This window comes from Salarias fasciatus, chromosome 6, assembly GCF_902148845.1.
Source record: "Salarias fasciatus chromosome 6, fSalaFa1.1, whole genome shotgun sequence".
NCBI lineage: Eukaryota > Metazoa > Chordata > Actinopteri > Blenniiformes > Blenniidae > Salarias > Salarias fasciatus.
Genome location: NC_043750.1, coordinates 5996608 through 6019633, shown reverse-complemented (window position 1 = coordinate 6019633; position 23026 = coordinate 5996608). Strand labels below are relative to the sequence as shown.

General features: G+C 39.2%; 1 protein-coding gene across 3 annotated transcripts; it reads right to left on the bottom strand.

Annotated features, from left to right (window-relative positions):
• Positions 1 to 1853: 1853 nt before the first annotated feature.
• Positions 1854 to 9887, bottom strand: LOC115389532 (uncharacterized). Of its 3 annotated transcripts, XM_030092934.1 has the most exons (4): positions 9802 to 9887; positions 2735 to 8528; positions 2570 to 2642; positions 1854 to 2492 (listed from the first exon to the last, which is right to left on the bottom strand). In XM_030092934.1, the coding sequence occupies exon 2, from the start codon at positions 8428 to 8430 to the stop codon at positions 3673 to 3675; it is 4758 nt and encodes a 1585-aa protein (XP_029948794.1). In that variant the 5' UTR covers positions 8431 to 8528; positions 9802 to 9887; the 3' UTR covers positions 1854 to 2492; positions 2570 to 2642; positions 2735 to 3672. The 3 variants fall into 3 exon arrangements, with proteins under 3 accessions (XP_029948794.1, XP_029948793.1, XP_029948792.1); XM_030092933.1 differs by lacking the exon at positions 9802 to 9887 and having other exon boundaries at positions 1854 to 2495; positions 2735 to 9421; XM_030092932.1 differs by lacking the exon at positions 9802 to 9887 and having other exon boundaries at positions 2735 to 9421.
• Between the last annotated feature and the right edge of the window lie 13139 nt (positions 9888 to 23026).

Sequence of the window (23026 nt, the reverse complement as noted above, 5' to 3'; positions counted from 1 at the left end):
TCATGGTTCCACACTTTCAGTGTCTAATGAACCAAAAAAAAAAATTCGAAGCACAAACTCTTCTTGATTTTAAAAAATAGAAAGTTTTTTGAGTAAAAACCTAAAACCAAAGGGTAACTTACAAAAGTTAAAGTTGACCGTTTGTCCATCAACATCATTTTACATGTTCATGCGATGAAGATATAATGCCAGTGGTGGGCGCAGTACGCTAATCAGCTAACTGCTAATTCGCGAAGCTAACATTTTCATTAGCGGATTATCTGTTCAGCTAACTATGAAAAACATTAGCGGACTAATTAGCTTCCGCAAAATTTACACATTAGCGTAGTACTTGAATGCCTCTCGTACGTGCTTCCGTTACTGTGCAAAGTAATGAAAAGTCTCTTCTCTGAGGTTAAAAAACGTCGTAAATTGTTTTGAAAAAGCATGGATTTTGTAATGCATATAACTCCCGATCCATTTGTCCGATTGAAACGATTCAAAAACTGTTAGAAAGCCCCGGAACTCAAGATTCTGAGGGTATTTGAAAGACTCGCATACATGGCGCGATGTAAAATGTTGCACGTGCGCATTTGACGCGCCGGCTCGTCAATGGAGTCCTGAGTGCTAACTCGTCAGTTTACTGAGTCCATAGACAGAGTCTACCAGTCACTCATATAATTAAAGTTTGTGGTTAGCGGTTATTGTTAGCTTCAGCTAAATCTTTTAGTAGTTTATCGGTTTAGCGTTATCGAAGCTAACTTTTTGGTTAGCTGTGCCCACCACTGTGTAATGCTTAATATAATTTCTGTAAGCGCCATTTCTTATGTGTAAGTTTAAGAAGATTTAAGTTCATGCATTGTGTATTCTAAGATAAACAAGGGAGTTTCATATGTTAAAAGTTTTACACATTGGGCAATTAAGTTTGTTTGACCATGCAGTGTGTGTGTGTGCGGCTAGAGGGCGCACCTTCGGGTGAACCCACAAGGAGGAAGCTATTTAGTTCAGCTGTTTGAAATGAGTAAATAAAACTAGAAAAAATTTGCAGTTCCTGAAGAAACTGCAAGTGTGAATGCTGAGCTGAAAATGTTAAACTGTAATGCAGAAAAAGCTCAATAAGCAAAGTTGAAAAACACTGAAATAAAGTAGAAAAAGTTTGAAAAAAATATGAAAACACTGCAAAAAGTGGGAAAAGGTTGGAAAAGTTTGAAAACACTTCAAAAAGTGGAAAATAGTAGAAAAAGGTTGAGAAAGTTTGAAAACGCTGCCAAACTGGAAAAAGTTGAAAAAAGCTGCAAAAATTTGAAAAAGGATGAAAAAGTTGAAAAAAGCTGAAAAAAAACTTGAGAAAGGCTTCAAATGTTCAAAATAGTTTAAAAAAACTTGAAAGTGGATAAAGTTGACAAAAGCAGAAAAACCTGAAAGAAGGCTGAAAAAGTTGAAAAAAACTTGAAAAAGTTGAAAAAAAATCTAAAAGAGGTTGAAAAAGTTAAAAAAAAAAAAGCTAAAAAAAAGTTGTAAAGACATGAAAAACACTGAAAAAGGTTGAAAAACTTTTTTTAAAAAAAACCCTGAAAAAGTTAAAAAGTTGAAAAACAATGTGCAAAAGTTTACAGAAGTGTCAAAGATTGAGGCTGTACTATTTTAAAGAGATTAAAGAGGTATAAAGTTCTGTGTCTTAAAAGTTTGAATGTTAAATTTTAATCAAAGTTAAATTGATATAAAAGTAATTTCATATAATGTCATGCTAAAACAGCGTTAAAGGCAGAATATTTGTGGATACACCTAAAAATAAGAGAGCAATGTTGATGTAAAATACACATTTTATTAACTGTTCAACAAGATTCAAACTTAAACATTCACAACAGAAAATAGAATAAATGTGTTAACCAGCGCACAGTCTGACATTGCAACGAATAAAACAACAAAATTGTGTCCATTTGTCTTGTTTGAAGAGACAGCAAAAAGAACTGAAACCCAACAGATCCACATGAGCAAGCATCAGCGACAGTGGAAAGGAAAAACTCCCTGTTAACAGGAAGAAACCTTTGCAGAACCAGGCTCAGAGGTGGCGGCTTTCTGCTATTCCGGTTGGGCTTCAGGGACAAAGAAGAAAATGCAGTAGTGGCTCGTCGTGCCTCCCAGATCAGTCAGGACAGCTGTCCTCTTCTGAGTCCTTCAAGAGTCAGACTGAGTTCTAAATGTCCAGCAGCTCAGACCAGTTGTTTCCTCCAGATGAAGCTTGTTCCGTCCTTGGCTGGACGGCTGCTGCTCTCACAGCTCTTGTCCATGTTGTGGGAGAGGCAGAGAGAACAGGAGACCCAGACGGAACCCTGCTGTGTGGTTGAGTTGTTCATGATGGAGGAAACAGGAATCAGTCCTCCTCTTCATCAGCGCTGCAGAGTCCCGTCACTTTGATGAGGAGAGACTTGCAGCAGCAGCAGCTCCACAGTGAGGCCGTCAGCATGGAGGCTCCTCTGAGGTGAAGGTGGAGGGCAGAGGGAAACACCATCCTGCTGACAGAAGGTGGATGTTAGTGGGAGAACAAGACACATTCAGAGGTTCCATCTTCAACAAGTCCATGAAATACCTCGAGACGCTGCAGTGCAGGCCCACGTCAGGACTGGAGCTGAAGTTTGTTCCTCTTGGTTCAGTCAGAGTGTCTGCAGACAACAAGGCAGGACATACAGAGGACAGATGAGTGAGGACTCATGTGGAAACGATCTCACTGCATGTTTCAATATTGGTGAAGTACCTGCAGCTGCTCTGAGAGGACACATGGGGACTGACTGGAGGATGTCTGGTCTGGACATCCAGCAGTGTCCTCAGAGCAGCAGGACGTCTTCTGCTCTCAAGGGAGAATGAAGGCCGGCAGGCGCCATCTCGTCTCACACACTGGAGAATGTCTGATGGTACCAGGGACGTCCACGTCTCTCTCATGTCCAGCACTGATGACTGCTTTATGGCTGATGGACATGCTGGGACTAAAGACAGTGATGCTCTGCAGGACCTGACAGGTGAATCTGACAGGCACTCTTGGAGACGGCTCAGACAGGTGACTCAGAGGACCCCACAGTGGACAGTCTGGAGGTAGTCCTGCTCCAGTCCTCAAAGGGGACTGAAGAAGGATTCAAACTACTGGGCAGGTGTTAGTTACACCACAGAGCATGTGACTGAATGAAGCTCTAACCCAGAAGAGTGTTGTGGCCTGTGCATTCACCAACCCTGACCCAGACCCACCCAGATGATGAATGCACAGGCCAACAGAGTTTTAGAAATTAAACACTAGATTTAAATATTGTCAATTAGAAAGTGGGGATCTCAATGCAATACTCACCTCAAGAAAAACATTGTTACCTTTGAAGATTTTCACACACCTTCCCTAATGCATTAACGGTCAAACACAGAACTGAAACATCAGAAAAATGTTATTCACAGTGAAGGAATTCAATTCAACAATCATTTCAGGAAAAGCATGATTACTTCAAAATATGTTTTTCACATACCTCATTCATATGCTGTCAAACACATCATTGAAACAATAAAATAAAAAGGTTAGGCATGATTCAGTTCTGTTAATTAACAAAGGCCTTACCTCATCAGCCACCTACAGTCTTAATGGACAAAGACACATGATTACAACACTGATCAGGTCACTGAATGGAATGAAGACATCCAAAGTCTTTCTCTGCTTCACACTTTGCTGAAATTCAGGACGCAGTAAACAGGGTTATGGTAGCTGTGATATGTTCTCAGGACACCAGACTGGACACAGTGGTCGGGCTGTGAAATGAAAATCAGGTCCAGCAGTGTGTTCTTCTCTGTGGTGGAAGCAGTGATGAGTTGAGCGTAACCTCTGGTCTGAAACAGCTCTAGAATGGGCTTCTTGGCTGTAGATGAAAGGTTTTCATTAAAGTCTCCACAGACAATGATGGGCTGACAGTCGAGTATCTCCAGAGAGTCCAGAAAGCTGCTGAGATTAGCCAGGAAAGAAGTCACGTCATAGTTAGGAGGTCTGTACACTGCTGCGATGATAGCACTCACTGGAGCATCAAGCTTCAAGGCCACAAACTCAAGATCAGTGACATTCAGCAGATACTGCTTCTCTCGAGCTTGGATGTGGTTTCTCACATAGATGGCTACTCCTCCACCACCTCTGCTGGCAATCTGAGGGAAGTTGCTGTAGGACAGGTGTCTGTTACGTCTGAACAGGTTGTAGCCTGGTAACTGAAGACTGTCTGCAACAAAGGAGCCCTGCAAATGGGTTTCAGTGAGACACAAGATGTCAGCCAAACACATTTCATGGTGGCTCTTGATGTCACTGATGTGAGCCGGTAATCCCTCAGTGTTATGGTGGATGATGGTCAGAGTATCAGGTCTGCTCAGGGTTTCTCTCATCTGTAGACGGGGCATCATCTCAGCTGGACTGGCTTGTCTCATGCTCTCCAGGGCTGCAGTGATCCGTTGACTGGCGTAGAACTTACTCTCATCCATGTCTACAATGTAGAGTCCACCGAGGGAAGTGACTCTGCTCACAGCAACATAAGCCATCCCAGGTTCAAAGATGTTCTTCAGTGACACCACAGCAGACTGCATACTCATTCCCTGGACCTTGTGGATGGTACATGCAAAAGCCAGCTTGATGGGGAACTGTCTGCGCACCACACCTTTCTGCTTCAGGTTGTCTTCCTCTCTCTGAATATAAACCACATCATCATTTTGCTCTGAAGACACATGGCTGTCCATTCGGAGACCCAGCTTAGTGACATGATCATTTTCTGAGATGCACCGCACCAGAGTGCCAAAACTTCCATTGACAAGACCACTTTGCACATCGATGTTTCTGGTCAGCATGACTCGAACGCCCTCAGCAACCTGTAGAGAGTCTGGTAGCTCATTTCTGCCTCCTTTCACTGGTGTTTGTTTCCGTGTCATTCTGCCAGTCTGAGGATCTTTCTCGAAGTCATCTGCATCAATGGTGATTATGTTGTCAAACAGTTCAGCCAGCCTTGCAGAGTTGTGTGCATCCACCTGTTTGTTAGTAGCATAGATGTGCAGGACATCAGTTGGACAAAGAGCTGGTTCTGTTACAGTCTGATAAATCAAAGCTCTGTCAGCTTCAGACAGCTCAGCAGACTTGTCTTTAACTCGGATCCTGTTCAGCATCTCTGCAAAGGCAACATCATCTTTCTGCCGCATGATCTCAGTCAGAGTGATCATCTGGAAATGCTCGTGCCACAAGTCGATTTCAGAGGGGTCAAACACACACAGAGGAGTGGAATGCCTCACTGGAGGAAGTTGATAAAAATCTCCAACAGCAATGACAGAAACTCCTCCAAAAGGTCTCTGACTGCCTTTGATCTGCTTTAGTCGAGCATCAACGTAGACAAACAACGGCCTGGAAACCATGGACACCTCGTCAATGATCAGGATTTCAGCGTTGAGGAGCTCTGCTCTGACTTCATCCAGCTTGTTACCAAGACCTTGGATTGGAGGTTTGAGACTTCTGGGTAGCTTCAGCAGTGAATGGAGAGTTGAACCTGAAATGTTAAACGCTGCTGTTCCAGTGAAAGCCGTCAGCAGGACAGTAGGCTTACTGATGTCAACCTCGTCACAATGTCGTGGAACATTTCTCAGGATCTTCGATGCTTCTGAGTGAATACATTTGATGAGATGGGATTTCCCTGTCCCAGCCCCTCCATTAATGTAATAGAAGAACTGCTCTGGACGAAGGCCACAGACTCTGCGAATGCACCATTCTCTCACAGTGTAAAAGAAACTAGCCTGCTTTAGGTTGAGACTCTGATACATGTGTCTTAACACAGCTGGATCGATCACAGGAGGCTCTCTGGTCACTCTGGCTTCACTGACTGCATCAGCTTGACGGCTGTACTCAGGGACATTTTCCTGCTCAGGATCATCAGGATCTGGTTGTTCTGCATCATCATTGTAGTCCAGTCTCACAACTTCAGACTGAGGAGCAAGGTTACACCACTCATCCATCACACCTTGATTCTCTTGAAACTCTTCAACAGCTTTCTCAATCTCTTCACTGTTTTTCTCATATTTTTCTCTGTTCTGTTTGACGATCACTTCCACTGACCGGCCGTGGTTCCAGCCTGGCAGCTGCACCCAGCCGGCTCTGTAAAAGCTCTGGTAGGTTGGAAAGCCTGGTCTCTTCAGTTCCTCATCTGATCTGTGTGGAAGGTACAGCTTCAGTAATCTGCCATGGAAGTTCTCAGAATCTCTTTCCTCTGAGCAGCGGTAATATCTGATCACAGCTGGCTTATCGTTCTTCCTCCTCTGTACAAAGCCCATGTCATTCAGCAGTGGAAACACATCAGCTCCTTTGCTCTCACGGACAAACCTGCAGGTGGCAGCAAAATCAGCCATGCACATTTCCTCAAACTCTGGTGTTTCTGGTCTGTTCTTATACTTATCTGCCAAAGACGTCATCCAGATGTTTGTACATTCATCAGTGGTGTTCTCAAGGAAAGACAGAGGGCGACTCATTCTCAGTGGGTTCTCATCTGTTGGTATGAAAACTACAGCTCGGGAACACTTCTTCATCTTCAGTCCACATGCTCTGGCAACACATTCTTGTGCACTGATTTCTCGTTTCTTGGAGTAGGCCTGCATGACTGCTTTCATCTCCTCACTGTCATTCACGTTGCTGGTGTTGGAGTTATTGATCACTGTTTTCAGGTACTCTGAGAGTCCAGCTTCCTTCTTGGTGATGTACTTGGTCAGATAATGAATACAGCCATAAGCATTCAGGATGTAGGACACGTCGATGTTAGCATCCCAGGCTGTGAGCAGGTGTGGATTGTAGGCATTGATCCAGCAATCCTTTGGATCTCGCTTCAACAGGACAGCACTGGATTTGTTCAGTTCATTCAGGTAGAACTCATATTCAGCCACGGTTAAATCACACTGAGCCAGAAGCTGATCTAAACTCATGGAAGCTGCTTCAGGTTCATTCAGGAGTCTGTTCAGAGGTCTCAGCTTAGTCTTTGCAGTTGCAGTATATTTACCACCATCAGGTCTCGTGATCATTACATTTCTGCAGGGAGGTTTGGGAAACCCAAAACGGCACCCAGAGCCAACACTTTTGAAACACGTCTTGGTGTGTGTACGACTGTGTTTCTGGACTTCACTGACTTTCTTGTACAGGTCGGGTTGAGTGTGAGGGTCAGGGAGCTGAGCTGTGATGTATCTGGACACAAAATCACACACAGTCTGATCATCATCCTTTTCAAACACAGGGGCACCTTCAACCCAGAGCAGGCAGTGAATGTGAGGACTTCCTCTGTGCTGAAACTCCACTCGATAAAAGAAGTCCACAACTTTACCCAGTGGCTGAGCAGGCGAAAGCAGCAAATCTCTGAATAAGGCCTCCACTCGCTTATCAAACATGCGCATTGCTGTCACAGGATTACTTCTCAGGATGTCACATTTTTCTGACCAGTCCAGCTCTTCAAAATTCACCTCCTCACCTTGTTGTCTCTTGATTGCTTCAATCACTTCAGGCCATCGCATCTCAGCAGCTGAAAACGTGCAAAAGAAGGTGGGAGTGCCCAGCTGTCTTATCATAGCAAACAGTTCACTGGTTTTCTGGTGCCAGTAGGCCGGAGTACCACGTAATGCTCTCATGAAGCGAAAAGCCTCGCGGTTTCTCACTAGTTTCTCTACTTCACGTCTGTCTTGCAGCATCCCTGAGGTGATTTTTCGTCCGTCTCTGGTCATGGGTTTGCCTTTTCTCAACTGGATGGTCATGCTGTTGGTAGCCAGGTGAACCTCAATCACAAACTGTGCAAAGAACAAATAATTAGAGTCTCTGGCAAATCTGTCATCAATGGAGAAAAGTCTGGATTTGAAGTAACTGCTGGGTGACAGTTTGACACGTCTGCTCTCATCCAGGGTGTTTTGACCTGTAGGAAACTGTACAGGGAAAGCCATGGCCTCAAGTTTAGGGGTCTTAAAAAAGCCGACTGGACTGTTTCTCTCAGCAGGAGCAACAGAGTAGATTCCATCACTGAAAGACATGATTTCCTCTGCTACATTAGGAGGTTGAAGACAAGATTCCAGAGCAAAGCCACCATTGGGCATGTCACCTTCCTGCTGTTCTTCAGGTCTGTTCTCTGGTTCTTCACCATCACATGACAGAACATCTAATCCATCCTCAGCCTCATTTTCACACAGAGCATCTTTCTCAAACCTGTCAATCTCCATCAAGTCTGCTTCATCAAACTCCTCCATCTCATCATCATCATCCTCCTCATCAGGCAGGGTGGGGTCACACAGCTCAGCTTCTTCTCTGATAGTGATTTCAGAATACTGTGGGTGAATCTGTTTGAGTTTATGCAGGGCCTGCATCAGTTTAGACCAAGTGACAGTCTGGAAGAGCTGATGTCCTCGGTAACACAGGCGTCTCTTCAGTTTCACTCTCATTATCTGGGATTCACTTCTCAGTCTGGGCAAAGCTTCAACTGTTTCCTGGATCTCAGATGGGACACACACCACATTTCCACGGATTGCACTCTGTCTGCCTTTAGGAAGAGGAATGATCTTAGCAAAAGGGATGCACTTGCTGATCAGATGTCTCTCTAATATGTTCAAGTCTGACAGCTCTGAAGGGATGTCAACAAGCTCCAGGTTATTGTGTACAGCCAGGGAGGGCATGGCTCCACGTCTCAGGTGATCATGGCAGGTATGACAGATCCACTCTTTCTTCCTTTCATCAGGAACTTTGCACTGTTCTTCACTTCTGCAGCTCTCATTACAGTGATGAACAAACTTTCCAGTGAGACAAGCTGCCACCAAGTTGGGATTTTTCAAATACTTTGTTCTGGTACAAACTTTGACTTGATTAGGAAATGAAGCTTTATGACACACAGTACATACGGATGTTGGTCCAGCCTTGATCTGAGCTCTGAAAATGGATATGGCCTGTCCAACCAAACTGTTGTCTTGTTGCTGTGGTTGTCGGTGAATCTGACGATATTTACATCTTATCTTCAAGGCACATCTCATTCTATGCGTCTCTCTAAACACCTCATCGTTTTGATACCGCTCTTGCATGATCTTTCTCATTAGCAGCCTGTGTTTCCTTCTGAATGTTTGGTCCTGGAAATAATGTATCATATAAGATTTCTGCCTTTGTCTGAAGACCTCAGAGTCTTTATATTGTGACGTGATATACTGTCTCTGTTTCTGCTGGAATACAGGATCACTTCTGTACTGGTCTCTGATGTATTGTTTTTGCTTCTGCTGGAAAACAGGATTATTTCTGTACTGGTCTCTGATGTATTGTTTTTTCTTCTGTTGGATTACAGCACTGTTTCTGTAGAAATTTCTCATGAAGTCTCTGTGTTTTTGTCTGACAGCAGCACTGTTTCTGTATGACTTTATCGATTGATTTCTCTTTTTCTCTTTCAGTGTTTCATTTTCATAAGTTCTTCTGGAATGACACTTTTTACTTTCTCTGTATGTTTGGTCTGAAGCATACTTCTCTCTATGTTTACGATTCCGATCATCTTTTCTGAGGGAATTCTTTCCTGAAGCCAACCTTCTCTGAATCTTTCTTCTTTCATGTTTACTATGTTTTGACAGTTTATCAGAGGTTTCTTTCACCACAGCTGGTCTTTCAGTTTCTGGTTGGACTGAAGGGACATCAACTTGTTGATTCAGGGACACTGACACTTGACTTGAGCTGCTTTCCAAACAAACCTCAGTGGTCATTGTGTTCAGACTGTCTGAGTTTGATTCATCAACAACAACAGGTGTGTGTGCAGAGTGTGAAGCAGCAAGTTGTGGACTTACAGGTCTGATGCTGACAAACGTCAGAGGTTTGAATTCATATTGGGTCATGGATGAGGCGCCATGTTCTCTGTAGCAGCGTAGGAGTCGATTCACCATGTCTTGGAGATGTTTGAACGTCACCATCACAGCTGTTCCAGGCTCTTTCTTTGAACCGTCATCTTTTCTGGAGTGAGGATCAAAGAAGCCATATCTGCCACTGGGAGTCCTGAACACTGCAATACACAAGCTTACCATGATCAACAGAGCATACTGCACATCATCAGTCAAACAGTTCAGCCTGGAAGACAGGGAAAGGTAGGTATCCATACATCCATCTGGTGGGTTTCCAAGGGTGCCATTGTAGGAAAGTATGGAGAGATCAGCTGTGACAGTAGAGCTGCGAGAAGGAACGAGGTTAGGGAGTTCATCAGTCGCCAAATATCCAGTACCATCAGTGGGGTGTATCTTAATAGCCTGTTGATATAAAACATTCCCTTTATCCAGAACCAGGTCCAGGTCTGCTTTTGAGATGGTCTCGTTCTCATGGAGGAAAGCCAGAAAAGTTAGAGAGTTACATGTACACTGTCTGTTTCTATTGTCACCATACCTGGCAGAGCTCTGGCTGCGGGAAGCACACAGTCGAATCTCAGAGGGCAGTTCTGTTATCATCACATTACCTTCATCATGTCTGCTCATTACAACATCACTGCTGATACCTTTGACTTCATCAGGAACCAGTGAGACAGCTGCCATGTTCTCACAGATATTAGAAGAACGCTCTGCTGACTCAGGAGTTGGATCGTGGGATTCAGTCTGCTGCTGGAACCGACGTTTCTGAGCTTGAGATCTCTTGTTGGTGCGAGGCATTGTGACAACAAAACTGGAAAATATAAAGAAGGCAGACAAGTGTAGATCAACACAGAATGTATTATGTCAACACAAGTAGTTTGATATGAGTTTTTTTTTGTTTGTTTTTGAAATAGAAGGGTTTTTTGTTGGGGGGACACTCAAAATTCGGGTCGAGTCCCAAGTTCAGAAGGGCCCCAATAAATTGAGATGACGGCGGTATGTTTCCCCAATAAATTGAGTTGCCGCCAGCACAGCTTGACAGAAAAAATTAATATGCCAAGACAAAAGTGACAAAAATAAAACAAAAAATCAGGCAGAGTGGGACAGAGGAGAGGGACAGAGGAGACGGACAGCTAGACAGAGGTCCAGACAGAGGAGGAGAATGACAGGACAGATAGAGTGTTCAGACAGAGCAGGAGAATGACAGGAAAGACAGATTGTTTTTTAGACAGAGTGGGATAGATCAGAGGGACAGAGGAGATGGACAGCAAGACAGAAATGTAGAGGAGAAGAGGTCTTCAATGAAGATGAGTGGAGTTGATCCGGGTACCTGCAGGACAGAAACAATAAAATGAGTCGACTGTTTAAGGAAACAGCAGAACCAGCAGACAAAATGATCAGAACAATCTGTCACTGAAGGCAAAACCATGACAACAACCCAGAATTCATGCTCTCACTCTTGACATGTTCCAAGATTTAATATGTAATTTTTAGTCAAGAGGGATAATTTAACCTTCAGTCGAGGACATGTATGTTTGAGTAGAGTCTTCTCTGGGGATGTACTCGCTCTGATACTGGCCTATTTTGCTATACTCGTTAAATACTGGCTCATGACAGCAACCGATACCTACAACACGTCAACCAGTGAGTTCTCAGTACCAGTGAACCAGTTGCCGCTGTACAACATGTCTGTGTGTGGTCAGGAGAGCAGTATTAAGAGCTGGAACCAGAGGATGTGGGGTTGGTTGGGAGGATTAAATAATGCTGGGAGTTTTCCTAATGCGCCACTCTGTGCTTGGCCTGCTGGCTGCATGTCGGGGTTTGTTTTGGTTTTTCCGTCTACCTGTTTATGCTCGGCCAGTGTTGCAGCTCTGTGAATTTTTTTTCAGTTGTATTTCAGGCCAGCAGCAAGCCAGGAGGACAAAAGATGATTGGTGTGTTTTGATTAACACCCCAACAGTCCTGTCAGTCACACAGTGTGTGTGTAGGAGGGAGTGTGGTACATGTGTGTGTGTGTGGTACCTGCATGCGGCTCCTGTGAGTGTGTGTGTGTGTGTGCGCACGTTTGTGTGTGTGTGTGTGTGTGTGTGTATACATATATATATATATATATATATATATATGTATGTATATGTTGTGGGTGGGAGGGATGGTTTTATTCTGTAATGTTTTTCTTCTTTTGAAATGCTGTTGCTTTTATGAAATGAAAGGCGCTTTACAAGTAAAGAAAGATTGAACATATCTTTCAAGTCTCTGTTGGGCTGGGGATCTTAAAACAGAGTGAGAAACTCTTAGTCGTTTCACCTGTCTTTCTCCAAACGTGTTTCAAGTTTCAGTAACAAGACACATTGTTTGAAATAAGAATCATACGGAAGGACTTCACTCAAATTACAACAACTGACTTCTAACATGACCAACATCATAGAAGAGAAACCAGAAAACTTTCCTCACAGCTCATATGATCACACATGTTCAGGGTTGACAACAGGTTTTAAATATTTAGGAAGTTCTGGAATCATTTCATCTTCTACTTCAGATTTTTGGTAACTATTTTTCACACAAAAAATATAATTCATTTATAGTTTTCTGTTAGAATCCCTCTTGGAAGACATTGTGAAAACAGCCAGACCACATAATGGACCACAGAGTACCTTTATGCACCAGAGATTTATTAAAAACCTTCTTTTACTGTTTGAAGAGAAACTTTTCTATGAAGTAAACATCACTAAAACTTTGGAAGAAGCTTCAGTAAAAAGAAAAATAGAAACAGATTACTGCTCAAAAATAGATTCCATACACACTGGATCTCAGTAAAAAGGTTGAGCAGTGATCTAAAAAACAATATTGTGAAGAAACAAATAATTCCTCAAAATTATAGTTCAAATGAAAAACAGTTTTTTTTTAAAACAAAACAAAAAGTCACCCATTCCTGTTTCAACTGAGCAAATATATCAGTAAGAAGTAACATTATTTAAAAAAAAAATCATTTTTTTGCATCTACTTTACTACTTATTTATTTTCTTACATTCAAAAAATAGGTGTACTTAAAAAAACAAAAAAAAAAGACTGTATTTCAACTCTTTTGGATACTTGTCTGACAAATTTCTACATTTAAAAATATTTTTTCAACAGTTTTTTATCCAATAAAATATAAAATATATTTCCTACATAGACATATGCAGGAAATGTAGACATATTTGCATATGCATAGGCATATTTTGATTAGATTTAAGTAATTTCATTCACATAATCTCTATTTGTATCATATTTGGGCTTCGTTTTTTTTTTTTTTTGGCAGTACAGAAAGAGAATGAAATGTGTTCAATAGTACAATAAAAGACCTTCTTGATCCCATAGAGAAACTGTTTGTCTTCCTGGTCCACACCAGTGTTCTCTGGCCCTGTTCCTGCAGAGCCTCTATCCAGCAGGTTCCAGCTCAGTCTCTGCTTCAACACACCTGAGTCTAATGACTGTGTCCTCAGCAGCTCCCAGCAGAGCCACTAACAGCCTGTTACTGCAGCAGGTGTGGTGAAGCAGGCTGGGCTCCACTGAGCCACACAGAGTCGAGACTGAAAATATGCTTCTATTTGAATAAAAATAACTCAAGCACTGTTAAACAGTCATGTGTGTGAAGTTTGACACTCACCAAATCCAACAGCAGATGAACACAGTTCTCTGTGTGAAGAGAGACATGAATTAAACCTCTGGTAAGCAGGAAACTGATGAAGAAAACTGCTGAGTCATGCTACATGCTCCTTTAAAACTTATTGTTAACAGCTCATGTTAACAACAGCAGCTGGTGAGAAAAGCTCACAATGAAGAAAAGCTTTAGAGACAGCAATGAACACTTTAATCGACCTGACATGTTAATTAACACCACTAAACTGGCCTCATGTTAGCCACTTAGCTTCTCCTAGCAGCTAATGTTAGCTAGAGCGTTAGCCGTCATTAGCATTATCAAATACACTTTTAGAGACAACGTAGCTCTCATTCATTCGACCCAAGAGAGACTCCAGAGACTGGAGAGGCTCTCTGAAGCTCGTGGAAGCGAGCCACACGCTGTTTTATGAAGTTTAAAGCGAGTTTTGACAGAGTTTTTCAGAGGAGCTGCGGACTCACCTCTCAGCTGCTGGAGCGGAGTGACAGGCTGACGGAGCGCGGTGCGTTCAGGGACCCTCCGAAAACAGAGCGTCAACCGAGAAGTTCAATTTCTGAGCTTTTTTCAACCAAATACAGTTTTTCTGGTCCAATAAAACACCGCAAAGATACAGAAAATAGATAAACTTTAGTAAAATATATAAAAACAAAAAAACAACAAAAAAAAAACACATGTAAGCTTGAATCGACAAATACATGTTTTTTCACTCAGAAAATGGATGACTGTATGCTGGGCATAACTATTTCTTTCACACAAGGCAAATGAGGAAGCTATGAACACACACACACACACATCGCAGAGACAGACAGAGAGAGAAAGACAGCAGCATCATGCTTGGAGAAGTCTGAGTGTTGATTTGATATTTCTACACATTAATGCTGGCTGTTTTTCCACTGTCTGGGTTTCTTTGTGTGAAGTTAACAGGTGTTTCATTCATCACTTGTAGTTTAAAGGCAGCACAGTCACTTCTCTTGTAGTTTTGGTCGGAGGAGTCATGGCGTCCCTCCCTGCAGAGCGCGAGCTGTCTCTGAGCATCAGACACGGTCCGGGGTGAAGGCTGAGTCCCGTTCCTCTGTTGACAGGTGCTCCAGGACATAGGAGCACAGATGGAACATCATGTTATGAGCTGCTTTTGGTGGAATCACTGGGCTGTAAACACCACGCTGCTCTGCAGACGGAGCTTCATGTTCCTGAGCGACCAGATCACACTGTGGAGGAATCTGGATATGACAGCCTGTCTGTCAGCTCTGGAGCAGAGACACCCGCAGCGGCAGCGGCTCACTGAATGAAGTGCTCCGCTGTAATAAAAGTTATGGTAAAAATTTTGAAATGTCTATGAAAAACTGAAACCATATAAAAAAAAGTTGATACAAGAAATACAAAGCTTAAAAACTGTGGTTTTCAAAACATAGTTTAAATAATCTGAAAACATTGAGACACACACGCACACACACACACACACCACAGACAGACACGCACAACACACTCAGAGAAACACTGACACACACATGACAAAGAAAGACTTGCACACAGACAGACTGACACGCACACATACACACACACACACAGAAAGACTCACATGCACACACACTACACACAGACAGATTGACACTGAGACACACACACACACACACACACACACACACACACACACACACACGGATCTTGAAAAAAAAGGTGAACAAAGCATTAATATGCATGAAAGGTTAGATGTCTTACAAGTTGAATTGTGAAAGTTATGATATAGTTAAAAATCCAGAAAAAAACATAGAGGTTGAAATTTTTTTTTAATGATGACCATTTCAAATTATTGAAATGAAGAAGGTAATGACATGAAAAAGTGTAAAATTAAGAAAAGAAAAAAACAGAAAAAGTTGGAAATCTTAAGAGTTCAAATTAAAAAGTTAAAAAGTTGTCAAAAGACACTGAAAAATTAAGATGTAAAAGTTAAAAATCTGAAAAACATTGACAAAAACATTCAAATCAATTAAGAAATGTTGAAAAACAAAGTTGAAAATTTTTAAAAAAATGAGAAGGAAGTTGGAAAAGTTTGAGAAAGTTGGAATATGTCACAGAAAGCTGAAAAAAGTTCAGTAAAGTTATAAACAGTTTAAAAAGTTTTCATGAGATCAAAAACATTGAAAAAGATGGAAAAAGTTGCAAAGTTTAGAAAAAGCAGAAAAAAACATTAAAAAAAATTGAAAAGGTGCTAATAAGCTAAAAAAAAAAAAGTTGAACAAACTGAAAAAGGTTGAAAAAGTTGAAAAAAGTTGAAAATGGTAGAAAAAGTTCAAAAATACTAAAAATAAAACTGGAAAGAAGTTGGAAAAGTTTATAAAATCTGGAAAAAAATCACAGAAGCTGAAAACAGTTTTAAAAAGGTTGAAAAACGTGGAAAAACAAGGAAAACGTTAGAAAAAGCTGAAAAATGTGAGAAAAGTTTTAAAAAATTGAAAAAGTTTGAAATGTTTAAAGTTCAAAAACGTGCATAGTTAATGAAAATAGTTGAGAAAGGTTGAAAAAGTTGCAGAAAGTTGAAATAAATTGAACAGTTGAACGAAGTTGGAAAATTTAAAAAAACTGAATATTTCGAGGAAACTGAAAATAATTTCAATAAAGCCTGAAAATAAGTTTACAAAGGTGAAAAAACTAAAAAAAAGAAATATTGAAAAAGATGAAAAAGTTTAAAAAAGCTGAAGCTGAAGTTGTAAAACTTGAAAAAAGTTGAAAAGGGTTATAAAAGCTGAAAAAAACTTGAAAAATGCTGAAAAAGGTTGAAAAAGTTGAAAAGAGCTGAAAAAACTTGTAAAAGTTTGAAAAAGCTGAATAAAAGTTGTAAAACTTGAGAAAAGGTGAAAAGGGTTAAAAAAAGCTGAAATATATTTGAAAAAGCCAAATGAAAGATGTAAATTTAAAAAAGGTTAAAAAAGTTTATAAAAGTCAAAAAAAGTTTGAAAAACATTGAAAAAAGTTAAACAAAAGTTCGAAAAGCTCAAAAGTTGAAAAAAGTCCAAAAGGCTTAAAAGATGAAAGAGTAGAGCAGAGCAGTAGAAGCAGTAGAGTCAGTGTCAGAGCAGCAAAGGATCAATAGAGCTCCAGTCTTAATGGAAAAATCCAGACCAATCAAGCAGTAGTCAGCACAACAGGTGTGTCTGTTGCAATGGAGACCAGCTGCACAGCAGCCATGACAGTGAATCAGCACTTTTTAATTGAGTGCGCATGGTTGAAGAAATGGCGTTTCTCAGGGACCGAGATGTGAAATTGAAAAAGATTTTCACACAGTCAGATTCAGAAGCCTTTCACGAATTTAATGGTGCAGGAATCATGACTGTAGGATCATCCATTCAGCCACGGCGATTGTGCGAACACGGGTGAAGTTTTGGATTCAGGCGTCTCGAAAATACATTGGAGCGGATGGGAGAAAATTCTGCACTCTCCTCAAACAAATGCCTCTGGAGAGAGAACCGTTTTAGATAGAGACAAAGTGACTCAATTTTACGGGTCACAAGAAAAATTCCTACGTTTTGAGGGGTTATGGTGCAGATTGAGCCAGAAATGTGGCCGGGGGGATGAGAAAATAATTTTTTTTTTTGGTTAAAATTCAGAGCCTCGCGCACTCTAAATTTGATTCTCCCACTCTAGCTTTTCCAATACACACCCATTATAAACTTCAAAAACGGCTGAAAATCTCTCCATACTTAAAGGCTCACAGTTTAAATTTGGTAAAAGATCTTGAAATGATGTTACATACCGCAATAGAGGACAAAAATGCCTACATTTTAAAAGTAAAATGACTTGTCTATGTGAAAGTATGACAAAGTAGTAAGAGTTCAAACTTGAAGGAGTTGAAAGGTCAGTTGAAGGGTTTTCCCATCCACTTCAATGTTAAAAATAATTTTAAAAAGTTGAAATATTTCAAAAAGTTGAACAAAGTTGAAAAAGTTGAAAAAGGTTGAAGAAAGAGTTTAAAAAGTTGAATATTTTAAAAGTTGAATGGTTAAAATCGGTTAAGATTTGAAGAAGTTATAAGGTTCCAAAGTTTGAAAAAATCTCCATCCGTTAACATGGGGCAAAAAGTTGCACAAAAGTTGAAATATTTCAAAAAGTTTAAAAGGTTTTAAAAAGCCAGAACATAGCAGGAATGTCCTTAACAAGCTGAACATTTTGATACTTGAATGGTTCAAATCGGACAAAAACTGTAGGAGGAGTTAAGCGTCAAAAAACGGCGGAAGAAGTCAGAATAATAATACTAGAAAAAATTTGCAGTTCCTGAAGAAACTGCAAGTGTGAATGCTGAGCTGAAAATGTTAAACTGTAATGCAGAAAAACTGAATAAGAAAAGGTGAAAAACCCTGAAATAAAGTTGAAAAAGGTTGAAAACTTTGAAAACACGGCAAAAAGTCGAAAAAGGTTGGAAAAGGTTGAAAAACTGCAAAAAGTTGAAAAAGGTTGAAAACACTGCAAAATGTTGAAAAATGTTGAAAAAGGTTGAAAACACTACAAAAAGTTGAAAAGGGTTGAAAAAAGTTGAAAAAGGTTGAAAAAGTTTGAAAACACTGCAAAAAGTTGAAAAAGTTTGAAAAAGGTTGAAAAAGTTTGAAAACACTGCAAAAAGTTGAAAAAGGTTGAATGAGGTTGAAAAAGGTTGAAAACACTGCAAAAAGTTGAAAAAGTTTCAAAAAAGTTGAAAAAGTTTGAAAAAGTTTGAAAAAGTTTGAAAACACTGCAAAAAGTTGAAAAAGGTTGAAAAAGTTTGAAAACACTGCAAAAAGTTGAAAAAGGTTGAAAAATTTTGAAAAAGGTTGAAAACACTGCAAAAAGTTGAAAAATGTTGAAAAAGGTTGAAAGCGCTGCAAAAAGTTGAAAAGGGTTGAAAAAGTTGAAAAAGGTTGAAAACACTGCAAAAAGTTGAAAAAGGTTGAATGAGGTTGAAAAATGTTGAAAACACTGCAAAAAGCTGAAAAAGTTTAACAAAAGTTGAAAAAGTTTGAAAAAGTTTGAAAACACTGCAAAAAGTTGAAAAAGGTTGAAAAAGTTTGAAAACACTGTAAAAAGCTGAAAAAGGTTGAAAAAATTTGAAAACACTGCAAAAAGTTGAAAAAGGTTAAAAAGGTTTGAAGAAACTGCAAAAAGTTGAAAAAAGTTGAAAATGATTGAAAAGACTGCAAAAAGTTGAAAAAGGTTGAAAAAGTTTGAAAACACTGCAAAAAGTTGAAAAAAGTTGTAAAAAGTTGAAAACGCTGCAAAAAGTCAAAAAAGATTGAAAAAGGTTAAAAACACTGCCAAAAGTTGAAAAAAGTTGAAAAGGGTTGAAAAAGTTATAAAAGACTGCTAAAGTTGAAAAAAGTTCAGAAATGTTGAAAACGCTGCAAATAGGTGAAAAAGGTTGAAAAATGTTGAAAAAGTTTGAAAACACTACAAAAAGTCAAAAAAAGCTGACAACACTGCCAAGAGTTGAAAAAAAATTAAACACAGTTGAAGAAACTGAAACATTTTCAAAAACTTAAAAGTTGACAAAGGAGGAGAGAACAGTAAACAGCAGTGGAGCCAGTGTCAGAGTAACAGAGGATCAATAGAGCTCCAGTCTTAATGGAAAAATCCAGACTAATCAAGCAGCAGCAGCACAACAGGTGTGTCTGTTGCAATGGAGACCAGCTGCACAGCAGCCATGACAGTGAATCAGCACTTTTTAATGGAGTGCGCATGGTTGAAGAAATGGCATTTCTCGGGGACCGAGATGTGAAATTGAGAAAGATTTTCACACAGTCAGATTCAGAAGCCTTTCATGAATTTAATGGTGCAGGAATCATGTCTGTAGGATGATCCAGGCAGCCACGGCGATTGTGCGAACACGAGTGAAGTTTTGGATTCAGGAGTCTCAAAAATGCATTGGAGTGGATGGGAGAAAATTCTGCACTCTCCTCAAACAAATGCCTCTGGAGAGAGAACGGTTTGAGATTGAGACAAAGTGACTCAATTTTACGGGTCACAAGAAAAATTCCTACGTTTTGAGGGGTTATTGTGCAGATTGAGCCAGAAATGTGGCCAGGGGGACGAGAAAATAATTGTTTTTTTGGTTAAAATTCAGAGCCTCCCGCACTCTAAATTTGATTCTCCCACTCTAGCTTTTCCAATACACACCCATTGTGAACTCCAAAAACGGCTGAAATTCTCTCCGTACTTGAAAGCTCACAGGTGAAATTTGGTAAAAGATCTTGAAATGATGTTACATACCTGAATAGAGGACAAAAATGGCTATGTTTTAAAAGTAAAATGACTTGTCTACGTGCAAGTATGACAAAGTTATAATGGTTCAAAGTTGAAGGAGTTGAAAGGTCAGTTGAAGGGGTTTTCCATCCACTTCAATGTTAAAAATAATTTTAAAAAGTTAAAATATTTCAAAAAGTTGAACAAAGTTGAAAAATTTTAAAAAAGGTTGAAGAAAAGGTTTAAAAAGTTGAATATTTTAAAAGTGGAATGGTTAAAATCGGTTAAGATTTGAAGAAGTTATAATGTTCCAAAGTTTGAAAAAATCTCCATCCGTTAACATGGGGCAAAAAGTTGCACAAAAGTTGAAATATTTCAAAAAGTTTAAAAGTTATGAAAAAGTTAGAACATAGCAGGAATGTCCTTAAAAAGCTGCACAATTTGATATATGAATGGTTCAAATCGGACAAAATATGTAGGAGGAGTTAAGCGTCAAAAAACGGCGGAAGAATACAGAATAATAATATTAAAGAAACAGGAAAACAAAGGTGTGAATGCCTTCAGCATTCACACAACTAGAAAAAATTTGCAGTTCCTGAAGAAACTGCAAGTGTGAATGCTGAGCTGAAAATGTTAAACTGTAATGCAGAAAAACTGAAAAAGAAAAGGTGAAAAACCCTGAAATAAAGTTGAAAAAGGTTGAGAAAGTTTGAAAACACTGCAAAAAGTTGAAAAAGGATGAAAATACTGCAAAAAGGTGATAAAAGGTTGAAAAAGTTGAAAACACTGCAAAAAGTTGAAAAAGTTTGAAAAAAGTTGAAAAAGTTTGAAAACACTGCAAAAAGTTGAAAAGGGTTGAAAAAAGTCGAAAAAGGTTGAAAAAGTTTGAAAAAGGTTGAAAACACTTCAAAAAGGTTGAATGAGGTTGAAAAATGTTGAAAACACTGCAAAAAGTTGAAAAAGTTTGAAAAGGTCGAAAACACTGCAAAAAATTGAAAAATGTTGAAAAAGGTTGAAAACACTGCAAAAAGTTGAACAAGTTTAAAAAAGGTTTAAAACACTGCAAAAAAACTTAAAAATGTTGAAAAAGCTTGAAAACACTGCAAAAAGTTGAAAAAGGTTGAAAAATGTTGAAAACACTACAAAAAGTTGAAAACGTTTGAAAAAGGTTGAAAACAATGCAAAAAGTTGAAAAGGGTTGAAAAAAGTTGAAACAGGTTGAAGAAGGTTGAAAACACTGCAAAAAGTTGAAAAAGTTTAAAAAAAAGTTGAAAAAGTTTGAAAAAGGTTGAAAAAGTTTTAAAACACTGCAAAAAGTTTAAAAATGTTGAAAATGTTTTAAAAACTGCAAAAGCTTGAAAAAGGTTGAATGAGGTTGAAAAATGTTGAAAACACTGCAAAAAGTTGAAAAAGTGTGAAAAACGATGAAAAATTTTGAAAAAGGTTGAAAACACTGCAAAAAGTTGAAAAATGTTGGAGAATGTTGAAAACACTGCAAAAAGTTTAAAAAGTTTCAAAAAAGTTGAAAAGTTGAAAAATGTTGAAAAAAGTTGAAAAAGGTTAAAAACACTGCAAAAAGTTGAAAAGGGTTGAAAAAAGTTGAAAAAGGTTAAAAACACTGCAAAAAATTTAAAAACGTTGAAATACCTTGAAGAAGCAGTGGAGTCAGTGTCACAGTAACAGAGGATCAATAGAGCTCCAGTCTTAATGGAAAAATCCAGACTAATCAAGCAGCAGTCAGCACAACAGGTGTGTCTGCTGCAATGGAGACCAGCTGCACAGCAGCCATGACAGTGAATCAGCACTTTTTAATGGAGTGCGCATGGTTGAAGAAATGGCATTTCTCGGGGACCGAAAGGAGAAATTGAAAAAGATTTTCACACAGTCAGATTCAGAAGCCTTTCATGAATTTAATGGTGCAGGAATCATGTCTGTAGGATCTTCCATTCAGCCACGGCGATTGTGCGAACACGAGTGAAGTTTCGGATTCAGGCGTCTCGAAATGCATTGGAGCGGATGGGAGAAAATTCTGCACTCTCCTCAAACAAATGCCTCTGGAGAGAGAACCGTTTCAGATAGAGACAAAGTGACTCAATTGTACGGGTCACAAGAAAAATTCCTACGTTTTAAGGGGTTATTGTGCAGATTGAGCCAGAAATGTGGCCGTACGGACGAGAAAATAAATTTTTTTTTGGTTAAAATTCAGAGCCTCCCCCACTCAAATTCAAATCTCCCACTCTAGCTTTTCCAATACACACCCATTGTAAACTCCAAAAACGGCTGAAATTCTCTATGTACTTTAAGGCCCACAGTTTGAATTTGGTAAAAGATCTTGAGATGATACTACATACCTGAATAAAGGACAAAAATGCCTACGTTTTAAAAGTAAAATGACTTGTCTACGTGAAAGTATGACAAAGTAGTAAGGGTTCAAAGTTGAAGGAGTTGAAAGGTCAGTTGAAGGGTTTTCCCATCCACTTCAATGTTAAAAATAATTTAAAAAAGTTGAAATATTTCAAAAAGTTGAACAAAGTTGAAAAAGTTTAAAAAGGTTTAAGAAAGGGTTTAAAAAGTTGAATATTTTAAAAGTTGAATGGTTAAAATCGGTTAAGATTTGAAGAAGTTATAAGGTTCCAAAGTTTGAAAAAATCTCCATCCGTTAACATGGGGCAAAAAGTTGCACAAAAGTTGAAATATTTTAAAAAGTTTAAAAGGTTTTAAAAAGGTAAAACATAGCAGGAATGTCCTTAAAAAGCTGAACATTTTGATACTTGAATGGTTCAAATCGGACAAAAACTGTAAGAGTAGTTAAGCGTCAAAAAATGGGGGAAGAAGTCAGAAGAATAACTAGAAAAATTTGCAGTTCCTGAAGAAACTGCAAGTGTGAATGCTGAGCTGAAAATGCTAAACTGTAATGCAGAAGAAGTTCAAGAAGAAAGGTTGAAAAGGAAGTTGACAAATTTTGACAAAGCTTGAAAACACTGCAAAGAGTTGAAAAAGGTTGATAAAGGTTGAAAACTGTTGAAAACACTGCAAAAAGTTAAAAAAAACCTTGAAAAAGGTGAAAACGCTGCAGAAAGTTGAAAAAGGTTGAAAAGACTGCAAAAAGTTGAAAAAGGTTGAAAAAGTTTTAAAGTACTGCAAAAAGTTGAAAAAGTTTTAAAAAAGGTTGAAAACACTCTAAAAAGTTGAAAAAGGTTGAAAAAGGTTGAAACAGTTGGAAAACACTGTAAAAAGTTGAGAAAAGTTGAGAAAGGTTGAAAACGCTGCAAAAAGTTGAAAATCGTTGAAAAAGTTCAAAAACGCTGCAAA

What these genes read in the sequence shown, in the direction of transcription:
- LOC115389532 (XM_030092933.1), bottom strand. Translation starts at nt 9,339, where the DNA reads ATGAGAAATTTCTACAGAAACAGTGCTGTAATCCAACAGAAGAAAAAA.